Genomic DNA, 24,771 nt, shown 5'->3' with positions numbered 1-24,771 from the left:
ATCTGTGACTCTATAGTCACAAAGGGGGGAAATGTCGTGTATTAATTTGCCTAATTAAGCTTGACCCTTTGTTCTAATCCAGATTATATGATATGTGTCTATTCTTAGAGTCAGTTTAGGCCAGAAGCAGCATTTCATGACGAGACAGTAGGCCAGAAAAGCAGCTATCACGAGGTTTGTTCTGTAAGGGAGGGGCGAGAGCAGTGGCTCCCGTGGGAAACCAGCTGTGGCCCAAAAGGAACGTTGAAACGGTATCAGTTAACGAGCCAAGAGGCCAAGAAACTACAAAGCATAAGAGCCAGGTGCTATACACCAGATAACGGGTCAGGCTAAGAAACAACATAGCGTGAGAAAGCAGGTGTTCTCAAAACTGCTCATCAGATAAGGTATATAAGACCCAGTCAAACATCAGTCGTGTGTATTATCTCTCGAGAGCTTACCGGTTTTAATTGTCTGTTACTGATTGTACAAACAAATAAAGCCTGTTGCATTTAATCCAGTTACCAGTGCCTGTTTGATTCGACCTCAGCTTACTGAACAAAGACCATTTGAAGATTGTAACAGAACCGAAGGCGTCCCCCACGTCACCTCCCCCAGGGGGCCCCAAAGAAAGTCAGGGGAGGCGCGGAGGGATGGTTAGAAAAAAAAGAAGGAAAACATGTTATTCATTTGTTAAATGTCTATGGTTTTTATGAATGAAACGGGATTTTAAAGGTCAGAATATTGAAATAAATAATGTGAGAGATACTATAATATTATACTAAATGTGTGGATAGTGCAGAGAGAGCCTCCCCCCGTAGGCATGAATATATTGTGCGAAAACGTCATAACGTTAACTAGCAGCAGGTGCCACCGAGCTAACTTAGCTGTGTAACGTTATGGGCTAGCTGACGCTGCCTTGCAAAATGGAGAAATTTGGGGGGTTGGGGGGGCGTGGGTGTGTCACTGTTTTCAGAGGGGAGGCCCACATTGATGGAGTTTGGGAACCAATGCTCTAATGAATACTCAGCAACCAATCAGCGTCCTGATTGGATGGACACTATGGACCTGAGTCAGCTTGGAGGGTGCTAAGGCTCTTTGGACAGGACATGTACATTTACCAACATGCTATAGCCTTCTTACTACTTGATACTTCATCATGTACACCTGGGCATGTTTTACACATCTAGGCATGCTAAGGAGTCAACTTTTATACACTTTGTTTATTCGCACTCTTGTGTATTGGGATTTTGTGTATATTTTGTACCCAATTTACATTTGAATTTAGTCTTGATTGTGTCTTTGTTCCTTCAATAAAGGACCCACCCACCACCTACAGTCTGTATATGTCTGTATGTAAGCTTTGAGATGATAGTCCCTATTTTGTCAACTCTACTGTATGTACTGTAGTCCAAAGATAATTTCTCACGTTGAATGTTGATGCTCAAAACATCCCTCTTCAAGGACAGAGATGTTCAATTACTTAGACATTTAAATCCCATCATTTAACATGTGAATATGCTCAGGGGTACAGACCTCAGTTTCTCCAGTTTGCAGTGTGGACTCCCCAGTCCAGCAGAGAGCAGCTTCACTCCTGAATCCTGCAGGTCATTGTTACTCAGGTCTAACTCTCTCAGGTGGGAGGAGTTTGAGCTGAGAGATGAGGCCAGCAGAGAACAGCATGTCCCTGTTAATCTGCATCCACTCAGGCTGAGGAGACAAGGACAAGTATTAGCAAACATTTTCACCAGTAATCAGTGTATTGACAAAGCGTGTTTTCATTGGCAGGCAAAACATTTTTTCTGACTAAAGGCGTAACTTCACTCTTCACTTCAGCCTTCTGACAAACACTGCTACACTAGTGGTGAAAAGGAGGAATGACAGCTATATTGTCTTCCTCTCTCAGACTGAATTATAAACAGACTGACTCATTCTGGAGCTAGGAGAGAGAGTGCTGCTGCATCTAATATGTTTAAGTCATGAGCAGGTTTTTAAATCCTCTAATGAATACTCAGCATCCATAGAAATGTATGTAAGGCCTTTCCTGATTGGCTGGACACTATGGACCTGAGTCAGCTTGGAGGGTGCTAAGGCTCTTTGGACAGGACATGTACATTTACCAACATGCTATAGCCTAGTTACTACTTGATACTTCATCATGTACACCTGGGCATGTTTTACACATCTAGGCATGCTAAGGAGTCAACTTTTATACACCTTGTTTATTTGCACTCTTGTGTATTGGGATTTTGTGTATATTTTGTACCCAATTTACATTTGTATTTCATCTTGATTGTGTCTTTGTTCCTTCAATAAAGGACCCACCCACCACCTACAGTCTGTATATGTCTGTATGTATGCTTTGAGATGATAGTCCCTATTTTGTCAACTCTACTGTATGTACTGTAGTCCAAAGATAATTTCTCAAGTTGAATGTTGAGGCTCAAAACATCCCTCTTCAAGGACAGAGATGTACAATTACTTAGACATTTAAATCCCATCATTTAACATTTGAATATGCTCAGGGATACAGACCTCAGTTTCTCCAGTTTGCAGTGTGGACGCCCCAGTCCAGCAGAGAGCCGCTTCACTCCTGAATCCTGCAGGTCATTGTTACTCAGGTCTAACTCTCTCAGGTGGGAGGAGTTATAGCTGAGCGATGAGGCCAGCAGAGAACAGCATGTCCCTGTTAATCTGCATCCACTCAGGCTGAGGAGACAAGGACAAGTATTAGCAAACATTTTCACCAGTAATCAGTGTATTGACAAAGCGTGTTTTCATTGGCAGGCAAAATTTTTTTTCTGACTAAAGGCGTAACTTCACTCTTCACTTCAGCCTTCTGACAAACACTGCTACACTAGTGGTGAAAAGGAGGAATGACAGCTATATTGTCTTGCTCTCTCAGACTGAATTATAAACAGACTGACTCACTCTGGAGCTAGGAGAGAGAGTGCTGCTGCATCTAATATGTTTTAGTCATGAGCAGGTTTTTAATTCCTCTAATGAATACTCAGCATCCATAGAAATGTATGTAAGGCCTTTCCTGATTGGCTGGACACTATGGACCTGAGTCAGCTTGGAGGGTGCTGAGGCTCTTTGGACAGGACATGTACATTTACCAACATGCTATAGCCTAGTTACTACTTGATACTTCATCATGTACACCTGGGCATGTTTTACACATCTAGGCATGCTAAGGAGTCAACTTTTATACACTTTGTTTATTTGCACTCTTGTGTATTGGGATTTTGTGTATATTTTGTACCCAATTTACATTTGTATTTAGTCTTGATTGTGTCTTTGTTCCTTCAATAAAGGACCCACCCACCACCTACAGTCTGTATATGTCTGTATGTATGCTTTGAGATGATAGTCCCTATTTTGTCAACTCTACTGTATGTACTGTAGTCCAAAGATAATTTCTCAAGTTGAATGTTGATGCTCAAAACATCCCTCTTCAAGGACAGAGATGTTCAATTACTTAGACATTTAAATCCCATCATTTAACATGTGAATATGCTCAGGGGTACAGACCTCAGTTTCTCCAGTTTGCAGTGTGGACTCCCCAGTCCAGCAGAGAGCAGCTTCACTCCTGAATCCTGCAGGTCATTGTTACTCAGGTCTAACTCTCTCAGGTGGGAGGAGTTTGAGCTGAGAGATGAGGCCAGCAGAGAACAGCATGTCCCTGTTAATCTGCATCCACTCAGGCTGAGGAGACAAGGACAAGTATTAGCAAACATTTTCACCAGTAATCAGTGTATTGACAAAGCGTGTTTTCATTGGCAGGCAAAACATTTTTTCTGACTAAAGGCGTAACTTCACTCTTCACTTCAGCCTTCTGACAAACACTGCTACACTAGTGGTGAAAAGGAGGAATGACAGCTATATTGTCTTCCTCTCTCAGACTGAATTATAAACAGAGTGACTCATTCTGGAGCTAGGAGAGAGAGTGCTGCTGCATCTAATATGTTTTAGTCATGAGCAGGTTTTTAATTCCTCTAATGCAGGCATTCCCAAACTGTGAGGCGGGCCTCCCCCAGGGGGCCCCAAAGAAAGTCAGGGGAGGCGCGGAGGGATGGTTAGAAAAAAAAGAAGGAAAAACATGTTATTCATTTTTTAAATGTCTATGGTTTTTATGAATGAAACGGGATTTTAAAGGTCAGAAGATTGAAATAAATAATGTGAGAGATACTATAATATTATACTAAATGTGTGGATAGTGCAGAGAGAGCCTCCCCCTGTAGGCATGAATATATTGTGTGAAAACGTCATAACGTTAACTAGCAGCAGGTGCCACCGAGCTAACTTAGCTGTGTAACGTTATGGGCTAGCTGACGCTGCCTTGCAAAATGGAGAAATTTGGGGGGTTGGGGGGGCGTGGGTGTGTCACTGTTTTCAGAGGGGAGAACCACATTGATGGAGTTTGGGAACCCATGCTCTAATGAATACTCAGCATCCAATCAGCGTCCTGATTGGATGGACACTATGGACCTGAGTCAGCTTGGAGGGTGCTAAGGCTCTTTGGACAGGACATGTACATTTACCAACATGCTATAGCCTTCTTACTACTTGATACTTCATCATGTACACCTGGGCATGTTTTACACATCTAGGCATGCTAAGGAGTCAACTTTTATACACTTTGTTTATTTGCACTCTTGTGTATTGGGATTTTGTGTATATTTTGTACCCAATTTACATTTGTATTTAGTCTTGATTGTGTCTTTGTTCCTTCAATAAAGGACCCACCCACCACCTACAGTCTGTATATGTCTGTATGTATGCTTTGAGATGATAGTCCCTATTTTGTCAACTCTACTGTTTGTACTGTAGTCCAAAGATAATTTCTCAAGTTGAATGTTGATGCTCAAAACATCCCTCTTCAAGGACAGAGATGTAGACATTTAAATCCCATCATTTAACATGTGAATATGCTCAGGGGTACAGACCTCAGTTTCTCCAGTTTGCAGTGTGGACTCCCCAGTCCAGCAGAGAGCCGCTTCACTCCTGAATCCTGCAGGTCATTGTTACTCAGGTCTAACTCTCTCAGGTGGGAGGAGTTTGAGCTGAGAGATGAGGCCAGCAGAGAACAGCACGTCTCTGTTAATCTGCATCCACTCAGCCTGAGGAGACAAGGACAAGTATTAGCAAACATTTTCACCAGTAATCAGTGTATTGACAAAGCGTGTTTGCATTGGCAGGCAAAACATTTTTTCTGACTAAAGGCGTAACTTCACTCTTCACTTCAGCCTTCTGACAAACACTGCTACACTAGTGGTGAAAAGGAGGAATGACAGCTATATTGTCTTCCTCTCTCAGACTGAATTATAAACAGACTGACTCATTCTGGAGCTAGGAGCGAGAGTGCTGCTGCATCTAATATGTTTTAGTCATGAGCAGGTTTTTAATTCCTCTTATGCAGGCATTCCCAAACTGTGAGGCGGGCCTCCCCCAGGGGGCCCCAAAGAAAGTCAGGGGAGGCGCGGAGGGATGGTTAGAAAAAAAAGAAGGAAAAACATGTTATTCATTTTTTAAATGTCTATGGTTTTTATGAATGAAACGGGATTTTAAAGGTCAGAAGATTGAAATAAATAATGTGAGAGATACTATAATATTATACTAAATGTGTGGATAGTGCAGAGAGAGCCTCCCCCTGTAGGCATGAATATATTGTGTGAAAACGTCATAACGTTAACTAGCAGCAGGTGCCACCGAGCTAACTTAGCTGTGTAACGTTATGGGCTAGCTGACGCTGCCTTGCAAAATGGAGAAATTTGGGGGGTTGGGGGGGCGTGGGTGTGTCACTGTGTTCAGAGGGGAGAACCACATTGATGGAGTTTGGGAACCCATGCTCTAATGAATACTCAGCATCCAATCAGCGTCCTGATTGGATGGACACTATGGACCTGAGTCAGCTTGGAGGGTGCTAAGGCTCTTTGGACAGGACATGTACATTTACCAACATGCTATAGCCTTCTTACTACTTGATACTTCATCATGTACACCTGGGCATGTTTTACACATCTAGGCATGCTAAGGAATAAACTTTTATACACTTTGTTTATTTGCACTCTTGTGTATTGGGATTTTGTGTATATTTTGTACCCAATTTACATTTGTATTTCATCTTGATTGTGTCTTTGTTCCTTCAATAAAGGACCCACCCACCACCTACAGTCTGTATATGTCTGTATGTAAGCTTTGAGATGATATTCCCTATTTTGTCAACTCTACTGTATGTACTGTAGTCCAAAGATAATTTCTCAACCTGAATGTTGATGCTCAAAATATCCCTCTTCAAGGACAGAGATGTACAATTACTTAGACATTTAAATCCCATCATTTAACATGTGAATATGCTCAGGGATACAGACCTCAGTTTCTCCAGTTTGCAGTGTGGACTCCCCAGTCCAGCAGAGAGCAGCTTCACTCCTGAATCCTGCAGGCCATTGTTACTCAGGTCTAACTCTCTCAGGTGGGAGGGGTTTGAGCTTAGAGCTGAGGCCACCACTTCATATGAGGCTTTGTTGAGGACATATCCAGAGAGTCTGAAATTACAAAGTAAACATGTATGACTTTTTGTTCCTTAATGACATGTTAATCTTAATGATATGATTTGTATAATATACACATTAATATCCACATCATATAGGCTTAATAAAGGGTACCCAGCTTTCAATAACTCGTAGGCTACCTCATCTCTGGCCAGCGACCTACAACATTCCTAGCCTTCAAACCAATACGCCAACCTCAAGAGGAGAAGCTTCTCAAACTTTTAATTTGATAGCCTACAGTTTACAGCATGTTATATTTTGATATGGGGGAAATGAAAACATAGCTAAAATTACAGGTTTTAAGCTCACTGTTGATGTACAGGCCTAGAGGATGATAGAACAGTCAGCTCTCAGCCCGCTGCATGCTGTAGGCTACATGGACCAATACAGAATATAGTCACTACTGATCACTTTTCAATCATGTGTAGGAGCCTAAATGAAATTAATAGTGAAATTAAAGTCCTATGTTGCAAAAAAGGGCATTTTTAACTTGTGGCCATCCACAATGATATGAATCGATAACTGACGCTGCTTCTAGGTGATGTGTCCGTTGGTAGCATACGATTTAGAGAAATCAGGAGTAGGCTAGTTTGGGCTAGTTTGCTGCACCACGACAGAGGTGACTGCATTTGCACCTTTTCCAGAATAATAACGAGGAATGAGGGTAGGAAAAATACCAGTTTCCATGGCATTTGTGCTTTCAGAATAACTGATTCAGGTTCACACCTTATGGGCCTCTATACATAGATTACACTTGACCAGTATTTAGTCCTTGATCTTGAGGAGGGAGAAATAGTGTCGGTGTTTCCATGGCAGAGAGCTCCCGTTGTCAGAGCCATAGACAGAGCTGCCAGCCGTGTAGGCGAGGGATTGTTGATGCATTGCGCACGGGTACTTTCTAACGTGTTACTCCTCACTGGATGTATGTATGGTGCAATGTGAGGAGGTGGAAACATGCCAAGCGCTGAGGTAGCAGTTTTTAAAAGTTATAGGGGGGTCAGCTCCAGCTGGTTCTGACCAGTTAAAGACCAAAAATCTATTTTAGAAGATCAGAGAATAGATGGGCATAAGAATGCCTCACTGAATAAAACTCATTACACATAACATATAGGGGAGACACACAGAGCTCAGTAAAGAGCATTCGTGCAGAGCGAGGTGCACGCGTGATCACACGCAACAACAGAGCAGCAGAGCACGGGAGAACACGAGAGCACTGAGAAACTACCACACAGCTCTCCCAGAGCACGGGAGAACACGAGAGCACTGAGAAACTACCACACAGCTCTCCCAGAGCACGGGAGAACACGAGAGCACTGAGAAACTACCACACAGCTCTCCCAGAGCACGGGAGAACACGAGAGCACTGAGAAACTACCACCCAGCTCTCCCAGAGCACGGGAGAACACGAGAGCACTGAGAAACTACCACCCAGCTCTCCCAGAGCACGGGAGAACACGAGAGCACTGAGAAACTACCACACAGCTCTCCCAGAGCACGGGAGAACACGAGAGCACTGAGAAACTACCACACAGCTCTCCCAGAGCACGGGAGAACACGAGAGCACTGAGAAACTACCACACAGCTCTCCCAGATGCTGACACGGTGAAGTCCACATAGTGTCAGCTAACAAGATAAGCGCTGCTTTAGACAGGGAGTAAACATTCAAGCTGTGTAGGCAACTCAACCAAAAAACCTTGGATGATAACAGAACTTAAATGAGCATTGTGTGGGGCTCATCAGTAGCTGGGATATATTTTGAGTCTGATACTTCTATATATTTGTTCTTTCCTCCCTCCTCTGACTAAAGGTAAATAACTGTGGGCCTGACAGAGCGGGGCGAGGCATTCAGTGAATTCATTCATTCTAGTGGTAGAGTGTCCTCCCAGAGACTGGGAGGTTGTGGGTTCAATCCCCGGCCGGGTCATACCTAAGACTAAAAATGGGACACATTGCCTCCCTGCTTGGCACTCAGCATCAAGGGTTGGAATTGGGGGGTTAGATCACCAAATGATTCCCGAGCGCGGCACCGCTGCTGCTCACTGCTCTCCCGGGAGATGGATCAAATGCGGAGAACAAATTTCACACACTCAGGTGTGTGACAATCAGTGGGACTTTAACTTTAATCTGTTGTCAGCGGGCTAGACGTGTTTTCCAGCTCTCCTGGTGGACGGCATTAATGACACACTGACCGATAGCATTCCTATATGAAAGCATTCCTATATGACAGCATTCCTATATGATAGCATGATAGCATTCCTATATGATAGCATGATAGCATTCCTATATGATAGCATGACAGCATTCCTATATGATAGCATTCCTATATGATAGCATTCCTATATGATAGCATGACAGCATTCCTATATGATAACATTCCTATATGACAGCATTCCTATATGATAGCATGACAGCATTCCTATATGATAGCATTCCTATATGATAGCATTCCTATCTGATAGCATTCCTATATGACAGCATTCCTATATGAAAACATTCCTATCTGATAGCATTCCTATATGACAGCATTCCTATATGACAGCATTCCTATATGATAGCATTCCTATATGATAGCATGATAGCATTCCTATATGATAGCATTCCTATATGACAGCATTCCTATATGACATGAAGAGTTAAGGAGTTGCGTGAAGCATACATCAATATTTCTAGCCGACGGCGAGAAAAGTACTCTGCCTAAAATATCATGCTGTAGAGCATAGGCAAGTACTCTTTATATGTATATTAAATTGTGTTTGTAACTTAATTGTGGCTTATTCAGTCAGTCATAAATTCAGAATAGTAGTAAATATTGTAGATGGATGAGGGACAAAGTAGTGAAGATGAGATCATTTCAATGGGGTTTTAGTAACAGGGAACTGTTTTAGTAAGGGGTAAGAGGGTTTAGTAACACAGGGAACTGTTTTAGTAAGGGGTAAGGGGTTTTAGTAACTCAGGGAACTGTTTTAGTAAGGGGTAAGGGATTTTAGTAACAGGGAACTGTTTTAGTAAGGGGTAAGAGGTTTAGTAACACAGGGAACTGTTTTAGTAAGGGGTAAGGGGTTTTAGTAACACAGGGAACTGTTTTAGTAAGGGTTAAGAGGTTTTAGTAACACAGGGAACTGTTTTAGTAAGGGGTAAGGGGTTTTAGTAACACAGGGAACTGTTTTAGTAAGGGGTAAGGGGTTTAAGTAACACAGGGAACTGTTTTAGTAAGGGGTAAGGGGTTTAAGTAACACAGGGAACTGTTTTAGTAAGGGGTAAGGGGGTTTAGTAACACAGGGAACTGTTTTAGTAAGGTGTAAGGGGTTTTAGTAACACAGGGAACTGTTTTAGTAAGGGGTAAGGGGTTTTAGTAACACAGGGAACTGTTTTAGTAAGGGGTAAGGGGTTTTAGTAACACAGGAAACTGTTTTAGTAAGGGGTAAGAGGGTTTAGTAACACAGGGAACTGTTTTAGTAAGGGGTAAGGGGTTTTAGTAACACAGGGAACTGTTTTAGTAAGGGGTTTTAGTAACACAGGGAACTGTTTTAGTAAGGGGTTTTAGTAACACAGGGAACTGTTTTAGTAAGGGGTAAGGGGTTTTAGTAACACAGGGAACTGTTTTAGTAAGGGGTAAGGGGTTTAGTAACAGGGAACTGTTTTAGTAAGGGGTAAGGGGGTTTAGTAAAACAGGGAACTGTTTTAGTAAGGGGTAAGGGGTTTTAGTAACACAGGGAACTGTTTTAGTAAGGGGTAAGGGGTTTAGTAACACAGGGAACTGTTTTAGTAAGGGGTAAGGGGTTTTAGTAACACAGGGAACTGTTTTAGTAAGGGGTAAGGGGTTTTAGTAACAGGGAATTGTAACACATTTCTGGTTAGACTGCACATACAGAGACAAGGAGGGCAGCTTTGAATTGTCCATTAGACAGCTTTGTCCATTAGGACAATTCAAAGGACAGATCAGGGACCAATTCAAAGGACAGATCTTTTCTGATCATTGCTTTCATTAAGTGTTTAGCACCTTACTCAGCACTGTGCATTCTGTATACTGTATTTTATATTAATTTGTATTAGATTTTTTGTATTATTGTATTTTGTATCTATAATTGTATTTTTGTGTTTATAGTTTTATATCATGTTTTGTTTGGAGGGCTCCCTTCCAGAAGATACCTCTGGGTCAATGGGACAGACAAGGTTAAATAGATTGATCAAATTGTATAGAAAGATGAATACTTACATAGCCTTTCTGCAGACCTGCACAGCTGGGATCAGTCTCCTCCGCCCCTCCTGTGATGTGTTGTATTTGTTCAGGTCAAGCTCATCCAGAACCCCCTCTGACATCTGCAGCATGTAGGCCAGCGCTGAGCACTGTATTGGACTCAGGGATTGGGTTGATGTCTTCTTCTGCATGTAAGCTTGGATGTCCTGCTGAACTGAATGGTCATTCATCTCCATCAAGCATTGGAAGAGATTGATGCACCTCTCTGGGGAGATGTTCTCCTCCTCATCCCCCCTGTTCTTGAGGAATCTGCTTGTTTCCTGGATGCTCTCTGGACTCCTCTCAATCTGAGGCAGCTGGCCTCGTAAGAGTCTCTGATTGGACTCCAGAGAGAGGCCGTGGAGGAAGCGGACAAAAAGGTCCAGGTGTCCGTTCTCACTCTGCAAAGCTTTGTGTACCGCCCCCCTCAGCAGCTCATTCAGAGACGGCTTCTCACTCCTCCTCCTCCTCCTCCTCCTCCTCCACGGATCAGCATCAAGGAAGGGCTCCAGTGCCTCCATGTTCTTGGTTGCGTAACAATGGTAAATGTAGACAGCTGAGAAAAACTCCTGAATGCTCAGATGCACAAAGCAGTAGACTGCCCTCTGAAAAAGCACTGACTCTTCTTTGAAGATTGCTGTGCAAACCCCTGAGAACACTGCTGCCTCTTGGACATCGAGGCCACACTCTTTCAGGTCTTCTTCATAGAACATGAGGTTGCCCTTCTCCAGATGGTCAAATGCCAGCTTTGCCAGCTTCAGGAGAACTTTCCTGTCGGCCCTCAAGAGCTTTTGGTTGGACTCGTTTTTCCCTCGATACTTCTGATTCTTCAGCTTCGTCTGAATGAGCAGGAAGTGTGTGTACATCTCAGTCAAGGTCTTGGGCATCTCTCCCTGCTTCTCTGTACTCAGCATGTGCTCAAGGACTGTGGAAGAAATCCAAGAGAAGACTGGTATGTGGCACATGATGTAGAGGCTCCTTGATGTCTTGATGTGTGAGATGATTCTTCTGGCCAGGTTCTCATCACTGATTCTCTTCATGAAGTACTCCTCCTTCTGTGCGTCATTGAACCCTCGTACCTCTGTCACCCGGTCAACACACTCAGAAGGGATCTGATTGGCTGCTGCAGGTCGGGAGGTTATCCAGAGGAGAGCAGAGGGGAGCAGACTCCCCTGGATGAGGTTGGTCAGCAGCACATCCACTGAGGTTGACTCTGTGACATGACAGCAGGTCTGGTTCTTTCTGAAGTCTAGGGGCAGTCTGCTCTCATCCAGACCATCAAAGATGAACGTGGCTTTAGAGACAGCAAGTTGCTCTGCATCTTCCATGTGTAGTTCTGGGTGGAAAACATTCAGCAGTTGGAGTAAACTGTACCGGACATTTCTAATCAAATTCAGCTCCCGGAAAGGAAGCACAAACATGACATCCACATCTTGATTTGCCTTTCCTTCAGCCCAATCTAAGATTGACTTCTGCACACAGACGGTTTTTCCAATACCAGGGACGCCCACAGTCAGCACAGTTCTGATGGGTCTCTCTTGACCAGGCAGGGGTGTGATGGGTCTCTCTTGACCAGGCAAGGGTTTGATGGTTCTCTCTTGACCAGGCAGGGGTGTGATGGGTCTCTCTTGACCAGGCAGGGGTGTGATGGGTCTCTCTTGACCAGGCAGGGATTTGATGAGTCTCTCTTGACCAGGCAGGGGTTTGATGGGTCTCTCTTTACCAGGCAGGGGTTTGATGGGTCTCTCTTGACCAGGCAGGGGTTTGATGGGTCTCTCTTGACCAGGCAGGGGTGTGATGGGTCTCTCTTGACCAGGCAGGGGTTTGGAGATGTCATTGTAGTTGATGGGTGTGTCACTGGTGATTTGTTTCCTGGATGCTCTCTCAAGTTGCCAAACCTCATGTTCATTATTAACCCCTTGACTCTGTCCCTCTGTGATGTAGAGCTCAGTGTAGATGCTGTTGAGGAGGGTTGCATTCCCTGTTTTTATGATTCCTTCAATCACATGTTCAAACCTCTTCTTCAAAGTGGCTTTATGAGACAGGGAGCTTTGAGAGAGAGAAGAGAGAGAGAGAGAGAGAGAGAGAGAGAGAGAGAGAGAGAGAGAGACGAGAGAGAGAGACGAGAGAGAGAGAGAGAGAAACACAAGGAGTCACAGAGATAGTTTGAGACATACAGAGAGACAGAGAAAGAGAAGAAAGAGAGGGAGAAGGATAGATAGATACAGTAGATTAGATTAGATAGATAGATACAGTATAGATAAAATAGATACTGTAGATTAGATTAACCGGTAAGAGTGTTACTGAAGTAACTAATTGATAGTTTTTAGTATGATAAAAAAGCTACAATTATTACAGTATTGTTTGCTACAGTATTACATCATTGGTAGTTTATGACATTATTAGCTGCTATACTCCAGTACTCTGAAAAGGATTGATAGATCCTTTTGTGATGAACATGTTATGATGTAAATCTTAATGTTTACTTCATTTAACAGAATAGCTCTAACATGTCACCTTTGTTAAATAACATCAGTGGTTCATATTCACCTTTTCTCATTGAGGGTCTTTCCATCACTGAACGTGGGAGGAAGACCCATAGACCAGTCACTCTTCATGGACACACAGCTGGGTCCAGGTGAGGCTGGTCTCTGCTGTTTGATCCTGTCAAAGACACAGAGACATCACCAGAGTATTATCAGCTGGAACTGTTGTGTTTGTTGGAGTGGAAATGTAAATCAATATGAACCATGAAAAAGACGCCCATATGAAAGTAACTTCACCCCATACAAGCCTACACATGATGACATCAGCCCACACGTAATTAAATGAACAAAACGGTCACTTGCAATCTACAAAGTAGCAGGAGGCAAAAGCTGCTCATCTGGACAAGGACACATGTAACAACAACGCAGGTCATCACCGCTCAGGACAAGGGGTGTAAATCAGCGTGTCTACCCGGGGTTGGTGTTTACATCACTGCTGATCAGAGCTGGAGCTGAGAAATACCCGTGTCTACTGCAGAGTCAGCAGACATGAGACTGAATGATGAGTGTTCCCTTTACCACTGAAGACTAAACACACGTGAGTGGGTGTTGGTGGGGTTTTGGACTCATGTGAAAAGGATTTATGAATATCTCTATCAAGCGCCATCTAGTGGTGTGTGTGTGTGTGTGTGTGTGTGTGTGTGTGTGCACGCGCTGCTAGAGATGGGACTAGGATTCAGAAGTCAGGTTTGGTGTATAGTCAGCTGAACAGCTCTGAGAGAGAGAGACACAAGGAGTCACACAGAAACAGATTTAGAGACATACAGAGAGAGAGAGAGAGAGAGAGTGATGGATGGATGGATGGATGGATGGATGGATAGAGGAATGGATGGATAGATATATCCGTAAATAGATAGATAGACAGATATACAGATAGACAGACAGACAGACAGACAGACAGACAGACAGACAGATGCTGTAGACAGATATAGATCCGTAAATAGATAGACAGATATATAGATAGATCCGTATATAGAAAGATATAGAGATAGACACTGACAGACAGATAGACAGAGACATAGATAGATAGATAGATAGATAGATAGATAGATAGATAGATAGATAGATAGATAGATAGATAGATAGATAGATAGATAGATAGATAGATAGATATAGATAGATAGATTAGATTTATCAGTAAGAGTGTAACTGACGTGACATCTGATCATTTTAGTACGTTACAAATGCTAAAATTATTACAATATTGGTAGCTACAGTATTACATCATTGGTAGTTTATGACATTAGCTGCTATACTCTTTCTCTGAAAGGGATTGGTTGCACCCTAGATCTGTCACACTTCATTTTTATGATAAACATGACTCAAGAGTTTGATGTAAATCTTCCTGTTAACTTCACTTTAGTGAATAACTAACATGTCACCTTTATTAAATAACATCAGTGGTTCATATTTACCTTTTCTCATCAGGGTTCTTTCCATCACTGAACGTGAGAGGAAGATCCATAGACCTGTCACTCTTCATGGACACACAGCTGGGTCCAGGTGAGGCTGGTCTCTGCTGTTTGATCCTGTCAAAGACACAGAGACATCACCAGAGTATTATCAGCTGGAACTGCTGTGTTTGTTGGAGTGAAAATGTAAATCAATATGAACCATGAAAAAGACGCCCATATGAAAGTAACTTCACCCCATACAAGCCTACACATGATGACATCAGCCCACACGTGATTAAATTAACAAAACGGTCACTTGCAATCTATAAAGTAGCAGGAGGCAAAAGCTGCTCATCTGGACAAGGACACATGCAACAACAACGAAGGTCATCACCGCTCCGGACAAGGGGTGTAAATCAGCGTGTCTACCCGGGGTTGGTGTTTACATCACTGCTGATCAGAGCTGGAGCTGAGAAATACCCGTGTCTACTGCAGAGTCAGCAGACATGAGACTGAATGATGAGTGTTCCCTTCACCACTGAAGACTAAACACACGTTAGTGGGTGTTGGTGGGGGTTTGGACTCATGTAAAAAGGATTTATGAATATCTCTATCAAGGGCCATCTAGTGGTGTGTGTGTGTGTGTGTGTGTGTGTGTGTGTGTGTGTGTGTGTGTGTGTGTGTGTGTGTGTGTGTGTGTGTGTGTGTGTGTGCACGCGCTGCTAGAGATGGGGCTAGGATTCAGAAGTCAGGTTTGGTGTATAGTCAGCTGAACAGCTCTGAGAGAGAGAGACACAAGGAGTCACACAGAAACAGATTTAGAGACATACAGAGAGAGAGAGAGAGAGAGAGAGAGAGTGATGGATGGATGGATGGATGGATGGATGGATGGATGGATGGATGGATGGATGGATGGATAGAGGAATGGATGGATAGATATATCCGTAAATAGATAGATAGACAGATATACAGATAGACAGACAGACAGACAGACAGACAGACAGACAGACAGACAGACAGACAGACAGACAGACAGACAGACAGACAGATGCTGTAGACAGATATAGATCCGTAAATAGATAGACAGATATATAGATAGATCCGTATATAGAAAGATATAGAGATAGACACTGACAGACAGATAGACAGAGACACAGACAGATAGACAGAGACATAGATAGATAGATAGATAGATAGATAGATAGATAGATAGATAGATAGATAGATTAGATTTATCAGTAAGAGTGTAACTGACGTGACATCTGATCATTTTAGTACGTTACAAATGCTAAAATTATTACAATATTGGTAGCTACAGTATTACATCATTGGTAGTTTATGACATTAGCTGCTATACTCTTTCTCTGAAAGGGATTGGTTGCACCCTAGATCTGTCACACTTCATTTTTATGATAAACATGACTCAAGAGTTTGATGTAAATCTTCCTGTTAACTTCACTTTAGTGAATAACTAACATGTCACCTTTATTAAATAACATCAGTGGTTCATATTTACCTTTTCTCATCAGGGTTCTTTCCATCACTGAACGTGAGAGGAAGATCCATAGACCTGTCACTCTTCATGGACACACAGCTGGGTCCAGGTGAGGCTGGTCTCTGCTGTTTGATCCTGTCAAAGACACAGAGACATCACCAGAGTATTATCAGCTGGAACTGCTGTGTTTGTTGGAGTGAAAATGTAAATCAATATGAACCATGAAAAAGACGCCCATATGAAAGTAACTTCACCCCATACAAGCCTACACATGATGACATCAGCCCACACGTGATTAAATGAACAAAACGGTCACTTGCAATCTACAAAGTAGCAGGAGGCAAAAGCTGCTCATCTGGACAAGGACACATACAACAACAACGCAGGTCATCACCGCTCAGGACAAGGGGTGTAAATCAGCGTGTCTACCCGGGGTTGGTGTTTACATCACTGCTGATCAGAGCTGGAGCTGAGAAATACCCGTGTCTACTGCAGAGTCAGCAGACATGAGACTGAATGATGAGTGTTCCCTTTACCACTGAAGACTAAACACACGTGAGTGGGTGTTGGTGGGGTTTTGGACTCATGTGAAAAGGATTTATGAATATCTCTATCAAGCGCCATCTAGTGGTGTGTGTGTGTGTGTGTGTGTGTGTGTGTGTGTGTGTGTGTGTGTGTGTGTGTGTGTGTGTGTGTGCACGCGCTGCTAGAGATGGGGCTAGGATTCAGAAGTCAGGTTTGGTGTATAGTCAGCTGAACAGCTCTGAGAGAGAGAGACACAAGGAGTCACACAGAAACAGATTTAGAGACATACAGAGAGAGAGAGAGAGAGAGAGAGAGAGAGAGAGTGATGGATGGATGGATGGATGGATAGAGGAATGGATGGATAGATATATCCGTAAATAGATAGATAGACAGATATACAGATAGACAGACAGACAGACAGACAGACAGATGCTGTAGACAGATATAGATCCGTAAATAGATAGACAGATATATAGATAGATCCGTATATAGAAAGATATAGAGATAGACACTGACAGACAGATAGACAGAGACACAGACAGATAGACAGAGACATAGATAGATAGATAGATAGATAGATAGATAGATAGATAGATAGATAGATAGATAGATAGATAGATAGATAGATAGATAGATAGATAGATTAGATTAGATTTATCAGTAAGAGTGTAACTGACGTGACATCTGATCATTTTAGTACGTTACAAATGCTAAAATTATTACAATATTGGTAGCTACAGTATTACATCATTGGTAGTTTATGACATTAGCTGCTATACTCTTTCTCTGAAAGGGATTGGTTGCACCCTAGATCTGTCACACTTCATTTTTATGATAAACATGACTCAAGAGTTTGATGTAAATCTTCCTGTTAACTTCACTTTAGTGAATAACTAACATGTCACCTTTATTAAATAACATCAGTGGTTCATATTTACCTTTTCTCATCAGGGTTCTTTCCATCACTGAACGTGAGAGGAAGATCCATAGACCTGTCACTCTTCATGGACACACAGCTGGGTACAGGTGAGGCTGGTCTCTGCTGTTTGATCCTGTCAAAGACACAGAGACATCACCAGAGTATTATCAGCTGGAACTGCTGTGTTTGTTGGAGTGAAAATGTAAATCAATATGAACCATGAAAAAGACGCCCATATGAAAGTAACTTCACCCCATACAAGCCTACACATGATGACATCAGCCCACACGTGATTAAATGAACAAAATGGTCACTTGCAATCTAAAAAGTAGCAGGAGGCAAAAGCTGCTCATCTGGACAAGGACACATGCAACAACAACGAAGGTCATCACCGCTCCGGACAAGGGGTGTAAATCAGCGTGTCTACCCGGGGTTGGTGTTTACATCACTGCTGATCAGAGCTGGAGCTGAGAAATACCCGTGTCTACTGCAGAGTCAGCAGACATGAGACTGAATGATGAGTGTTCCCTTCACCACTGAAGACTAAACACACGTTAGTGGGTGTTGGTGGGGTTTTGGACTCATGTGAAAAGGATTTATGAATATCTCTATCAAGCGCCATCTAGTGGTGTGTGTGTGTGTGTGTGTGTGTGTGTGTGTGTGTGTGTGTGTGTGTGTGTGTGTGTGTGTGTGTGTGCACGCGCTGCTAGAGATGGGGCTAGGATTCAGAAGTCAGGTTTGGTGTATAGTCAGCTGAACAGCTCTGAGAGAGAGAGACACAAGGAGTCACACAGAAACAGATTTAGAGACATACAGAGAGAGAGAGAGAGAGAGAGTGATGGATGGATGGATGGATGGATGGATGGATGGATGGATGGATGGATGGATGGATGGATGGATGGATGGATGGATGGATGGATGGATGGATGGATAGAGGAATGGATGGATAGATATATCCGTAAATAGATAGATAGACAGATATACAGATAGACAGACAGACAGACAGACAGACAGACAGACAGACAGACAGACAGACAGATGCTGTAGACAGATATAGATCCGTAAATAGATAGACAGATATATAGATAGATCCGTATATAGAAAGATATAGAGATAGACACTGACAGACAGATAGACAGAGACATAGATAGATAGATAGATAGATAGATAGATAGATAGATAGATAGATAGATAGATAGATAGATAGATAGATAGATAGATAGATAGATAGATAGATAGATAGATTAGATTTATCAGTAAGAGTGTAACTGACGTGACATCTGATCATTTTAGTACGTTACAAATGCTAAAATTATTACAATATTGGTAGCTACAGTATTACATCATTGGTAGTTTATGACATTGTTAGCTGCTATACTCTTTCTCTGAAAGGGATTGGTTGCACCTTAGATCTGTCACACTTCATTTTTATGATAAACATGACTCAAGAGTTTGATGTAAATCTTCCTGTTAACTTCACTTTAGTGAATAACTAACATGTCACCTTTATTAAATAACATCAGTGGTTCATATTTACCTTTTCTCATCAGGGTTCTTTCCATCACTGAACGTAAGAGGAAGATCCATAGACCTGTCACTCTTCATGGACACACAGCTGGGTACAGGTGAGGCTGGTCTCTGCTGTTTGATCCTGTCAAAGACACAGAGACATCGCCAGAGTATTATCAGCTGGAACTGTTGTGTTTGTTGGAGTGGAAATGTAAATCAATATGAACCATGAAAAAGACGCCCATATGAAAGTAACTTCACCCCATACAAGCCTACACATGATGACATCAGCCCACACGTAATTAAATGAACAAAACGGTCACTTGCAATCTACAAAGTAGCAGGAGGCAAAAGCTGCTCATCTGGACAAGGACACATGCAACAACAACGCAGGTCATCACCGCTCAGGACAAGGGGTGTAAATCAGCGTGTCTACCCGGGGTTGGTGTTTACATCACTGCTGATCAGAGCTGGAGCTGAGAAATACCCGTGTCTACTGCAGAGTCAGCAGACATGAGACTGAATGATGAGTGTTCCCTTTACCACTGAAGACTAAACACACGTTAGTGGGTGTTGGTGGGGTTTTGGACTCATGTGAAAAGGATTTATGAATATCTCTATCAAGCGCCCTCTAGTGGTGTGTGTGTGTGTGTGTGTGTGTGTGTGTGTGTGTGTGTGTGTGTGTGTGTGTGTGTGTGTGTGTGTGTGTGTGTGTGTGTGTGTGTGTGTGTGTGTGTGCACGCGCTGCTAGAGATGGGGCTAGGATTCAGAAGTCAGGTTTGGTGTATAGTCAGCTGAACAGCTCTGAGAGAGAGAGACACAAGGAGTCACACAGAAACAGATTTAGAGACATACAGAGAGAGAGAGAGAGTGATGGATGGATGGATGGATGGATGGATGGATGGATGGATGGATGGATGGATGGATGGATGGATGGATGGATAGAGGAATGGATGGATAGATAGATCCGTAAATAGATAGATAGATAGACAGATATACAGATAGACAGACAGACAGACAGACAGATGCTGTAGACAGATATAGATCCGTAAATAGATAGACAGATATATAGATAGATCCGTATATAGAAAGATATAGAGATAGACACTGACAGACAGATAGACAGAGACATAGATAGATAGATAGATAGATAGATAGATAGATAGATAGATAGATAGATAGATAGATAGATAGATAGATAGATAGATAGAGATAGATAGATTAGATTTATCAGTAAGAGTGTTACTGACGTGACAGCTGATCATTTTAGTACGTTACAAATGCTAAAATTATTACAATATTGTTAGCTACAGTATTACATCATTGGTAGTTTATGACATTATTAGTTGCTATACTCTTTCTCTGAAAGGGATTGGTTGCACCCTAGATCTGTCACACTTAATTTTTATGATAAACATGACTCAAGAGTTTGATGTAAATCTTCCTGTTAACTTCACTTTAGTGAATAACTAACATGTCACCTTTATTAAATAACATCAGTGGTTCATATTTACCTTTTCTCATCAGGGTTCTTTCCATCACTGAACGTGGGAGGAAGATCCATAGACCTGTCACTCTTCATGGACACACAGCTGGGTACAGGTGAGGCTGGTCTCTGCTGTTTGATCCTGTCAAAGACACAGAGACATCACCAGAGTATTATCAGCTGGAACTGCTGTGTTTGTTGGAGTGGAAATGTAAATCAATATAAACCATGAAAAAGACGCCCATATGAAAGTAACTTCACCCCATACAAGCCTACACATGATGACATCAGCCCACACGTAATTAAATGAACAAAACGGTCACTTGCAATCTACAAAGTAGCAGGAGGCAAAAGCTGCTCATCTGGACAAGGACACATGCAACATGGATGGATACATGGATAGATAGATAGATCAGTAACTAGACAAGACAGACTATAGTGGCTTCTTTCCTTACTTGTCCCACTGTCCCAGCAAGGCAAGGTGTTATTGACGCACACTCTAGGCATTATTGCAGAAGTACCAATGTCCATAATCCAGGGTAAAATTTCAACAAAAAATTGGATTCATTTTCCTTTACATTTAAAAAAACATTCCCGCATCAACTTAGTAGGCAAAAAATAAAGCAACAAACAATAGTAGCTTAATCAATCCTTCAGCAATCATTGTCTAGGTGAGTGGTCAAAAGACTGTACCTTACCCAGGCTTGCTAGGACTCTGCTCTGCCATGCTCTGCTCCTCACTGATTGGATAATAGCTCTATCAACAGGTGATCAGTATTTCAATATTTCTACTTCCATACTTCCATTACCAAAAGGGGAGCCCTGGCTCCAGGTAAGTATATTCAACTTCTTTTACAGGTTTCAAGGTAAGTGATATTCATAAATCATAATTAAATATTTTAATATGTTTCTTTTGTGCAGGTTAAACTCCAAATGAAACATAAGTCAATTGTGTCTCCTACACAGACAGACAGACAGACAGACAGATAAGTTTTGCTAGCTCACTTCACAGTCTTAGCTACCGTTAGCTGCTTTTAGCCATCTGGCTATTATCTAGCGTTACAAGAGCTCTGGTCCAGCCGACGTGAATATCTCTGATAACGTTACTGTTATTATATAACATTATTATTTAACATATTGTTATTGCACCTGCTTTTGGTAACGTCCTGTGGCAGTAACCTGCACAGCGCACTCAATTCAACCATAATAATGGACCCTTCCTTGGCATTTAACAGCACTGCAAGGTTTCTGGAGTGAGAGCCTAAGCTACCAGAAGTGTTGTGAGTGCTGCTGTGTTGTATTTAAGCAGCGTTACGTTGGTTAGAAGTCAGAGGGTTTCTCCTGCTTATTCTCTCTCACTCAAACTACATTCAATATGCTGTAGGTCTACCGCTAATGATGTCATTGGTGCTGTTTTATTATTACTAATCACTTTCATAATTCCCCCCTTTGTCTTGTAGCTCGATCACTACATTTCCAGTACTGGGAGGGGTCGGACACAATATTTCTTGCCCGCGCTTCAAGACTCTGGAGGTGTGTAGGTCCAGGTTGCAGCCAATGTCACCTAATGATATTATTAATATTTTAGAACCTCCCCGTTTTATAAGTATGTCTTCATTTTATGTCATGTTGTATCTGGGTCAATACAGATGTAAACCTGCAGTACCAATACAGTTTTATGTAATGTATTTATTCTTGAAAACAGCCTACTTCTCACAATAACATCATCTTCCTTTGATCAAACACCTGTGTACTGAATAACTTGTCCAGAGGCCTTGTATTGTAGCATTGTGCATATAGGGGCTATTGTGTTATTATATGACTTGATGTTTGTGATGTTTGTATGACTTGTGAATGAAGTGAGGAAAATAGCTGTATTTTCAGAGAGCTGTTGGTTTAATCTGATCCTGTTAGCTATTTCTAAACTATGATGATTGACTTCTGAGTATGGCTGTCGGCTGGAGTTTTCTGTAAGAAACGGTGTCTCTCTTCCATAGACTTATGAGATGTCATTTTTAGGGCTGGTACATTCTGTGCCAAACAGCAATTGTTGTGGTAAGCGCCGAGGCGGTGTAGCTTATCTTGACCTTGCAGGGCCAGAAGCCACATGAGACCAGACCAGACCAGACCAGACCAGACCAGACCAGACCAGACCAGACCAGACCAGACCAGACCAGACCAGACCAGACCAGTCTGATCGGGGAAGAAGGGGGGTGGAACGCCCCCGAACCATAAGAACCGTGCTCGAGCTCAGATGCTTTGATTTGAGTCCAGACAGCATACAGACAGGTCAGCTGTACATTAGACTAGATGCCATCGTCTTTTGTATGTCAAACTTTCTGTAATAAACAGCTTTTGATTGTCGCTCGAATCCTGTGTTGGACAGATTCATTTGGAATACACCTGAAAAGGGACACTAGACTGTGTGGTATTTTCTGAGATTGGGGACCGTCTTTTATTGTAATCAAAACACAATGCAGAGCTTAATAAGGTCAATAATGATAAAAGACAACGAAAGTAGTAGAAAACAGAAGTCCCCCACCCTACCCCTGACCCCTGCCTCTACCTGGACCCAGGCACACTCACACACACACAGACATACACCAGTCCTGGGCTCAGATCCCCTTCCCCTCACCCTAACCCGGGTCCGTATCCTTTTCCTACCCCCTCCCTACCCCAACCCCTGCCTCTACCTGGGCCCAGGCACACTCACACACACACACACACACACATACACCAGTCCTGGGCTCAGATCCCCTTCCCCTCACCCTAACCCGGGTCCGTATCCTTTTCCTACCCCATCCCTACCCCAAACCCTGCCTCTACCTGGACCCAGGCACATTCACGCACACACAGACATACACCAGTGTTTGCCATGTCTCTCTTATGATGTTTTTAGCCTTTCTTACTCTGAAAATGTAATTTAATGTTATTTATTGCTTTATAAATGTTCTTAGCCGGTAGACAAACATACTCCAGGAGCTTGCTCGATCGCCTTGTTGAGAGGGGTCAGCGAAGAATTTTTACAGCTCACTTATCTGGCCCCCGGGTGAAACTGTTTTTTTGCTTCCCTCTGGAATATGTAGGGGTGGGTCGTATGCCCACCTCCCTTGTTCTCTGTAAAGCGCATTGTGTTGCCTCTGGGTATGAAATGCGCCGTACAAATAAAGCTTTGATTGATTGATTGATTGAAGTCAATTACATTTCACTGGTGGGTTAAGATATTAAGTCAGTCAATCAGTCAAAGTCACTTAATCAGGACAAAACTGAGGTACTTGTCATTGGAGTAGAGGCAGAGAGAGAGAAAATGACCACTAAAGTCACTGGCACTCAGCCCTAAGCACCAAGCTAAGAACCTGGGTGTCATTTTAGACTCTAATTTATGCTTTGAGTCCCACATCCGAAATGTGACCAAATGGGCCTTTTATCATCTTAAGAACATTACCAGAGTGCGTCTCTTCCTCTCCCTGGTAAACACAGAGAGACTGGTACATGCTTTTATCACCAGCAGACTGGACTACTGTAATGCTCTCCTTTCCTCTCCCTGGTAAACACAGAGAGACTGGTACATGCTTTTATCACCAGCAGACTGGACTACTGTAATGCTCTCCTTTCTGGTCTGACAAACAAAGCCTTAAACCAATTACAACTGGTACAGAATCCAGCAGCTCGTGTGACCGGGGCCAGAAGGACAGCACACATTACACCGGTTTATAAATCACTGCCCTGGTCACCTGTTAGTTTCAGAATTGATTTTAAGATTCTTTTATTGATTTACAAAACACTGAATGGTCTTGCCCCTGAATACATGTCTGACATGGTTTTAACTGATGTGCCCGTGAGATCCCTCAGGTCCTCTGACAGCCCTCTCTTGGTTGTTCCTAAGGTGCGGTCTCAGACCCATGACAGTCTCTTGGTTGTTCCTAAGGTCTCAGACCCATGACAGTCTCTTGGTTGTTCCTAAGGTCTCAGACCCATGACAGTCTCTTGGTTGTTCCTAAGGTCTCAGACCCATGACAGTCTCTTGGTTGTTCCTAAGGTCTGTTGATGATTATTTTCTTAATATACTTGGATTAAGAATAAGAGCACGCGAGTGGTCGATTCAGCTGGTTAAAACAAAGACGAGA

The 24,771-nt window shown here is 42.6% G+C and overlaps 1 protein-coding gene across 1 annotated transcript in view; it reads right to left on the bottom strand.

Annotated features, from left to right (window-relative positions):
* The window catches only part of LOC311322285 (uncharacterized protein), a gene marked incomplete at its 3' end in the record, with an annotated part of 55,258 nt that extends 42,951 nt beyond the window's left edge, over positions 1 to 12,307 (bottom strand). The window contains 6 exon segments of the mRNA XM_084454352.1: positions 1,516 to 1,689; positions 2,515 to 2,688; positions 3,514 to 3,687; positions 4,929 to 5,102; positions 6,354 to 6,527; positions 10,750 to 12,307. Of these exon segments, the coding sequence (XP_084310478.1) occupies positions 1,516 to 1,689; positions 2,515 to 2,688; positions 3,514 to 3,687; positions 4,929 to 5,102; positions 6,354 to 6,527; positions 10,750 to 12,191 (2,312 nt within the window). The 5' untranslated portion in view covers positions 12,192 to 12,307.
* Positions 12,308 to 24,771: the final 12,464 nt, after the last annotated feature.

Source organism: Borostomias antarcticus (assembly GCF_949987555.1).
Source record: "Borostomias antarcticus genome assembly, chromosome: 20".
In the NCBI taxonomy this organism is placed as follows: Eukaryota; Metazoa; Chordata; class Actinopteri; order Stomiiformes; family Stomiidae; genus Borostomias; species Borostomias antarcticus.
The sequence above is the reverse complement of the archived record's forward strand: the minus strand, read 5'-3'. Positions and strand labels throughout refer to the sequence as shown.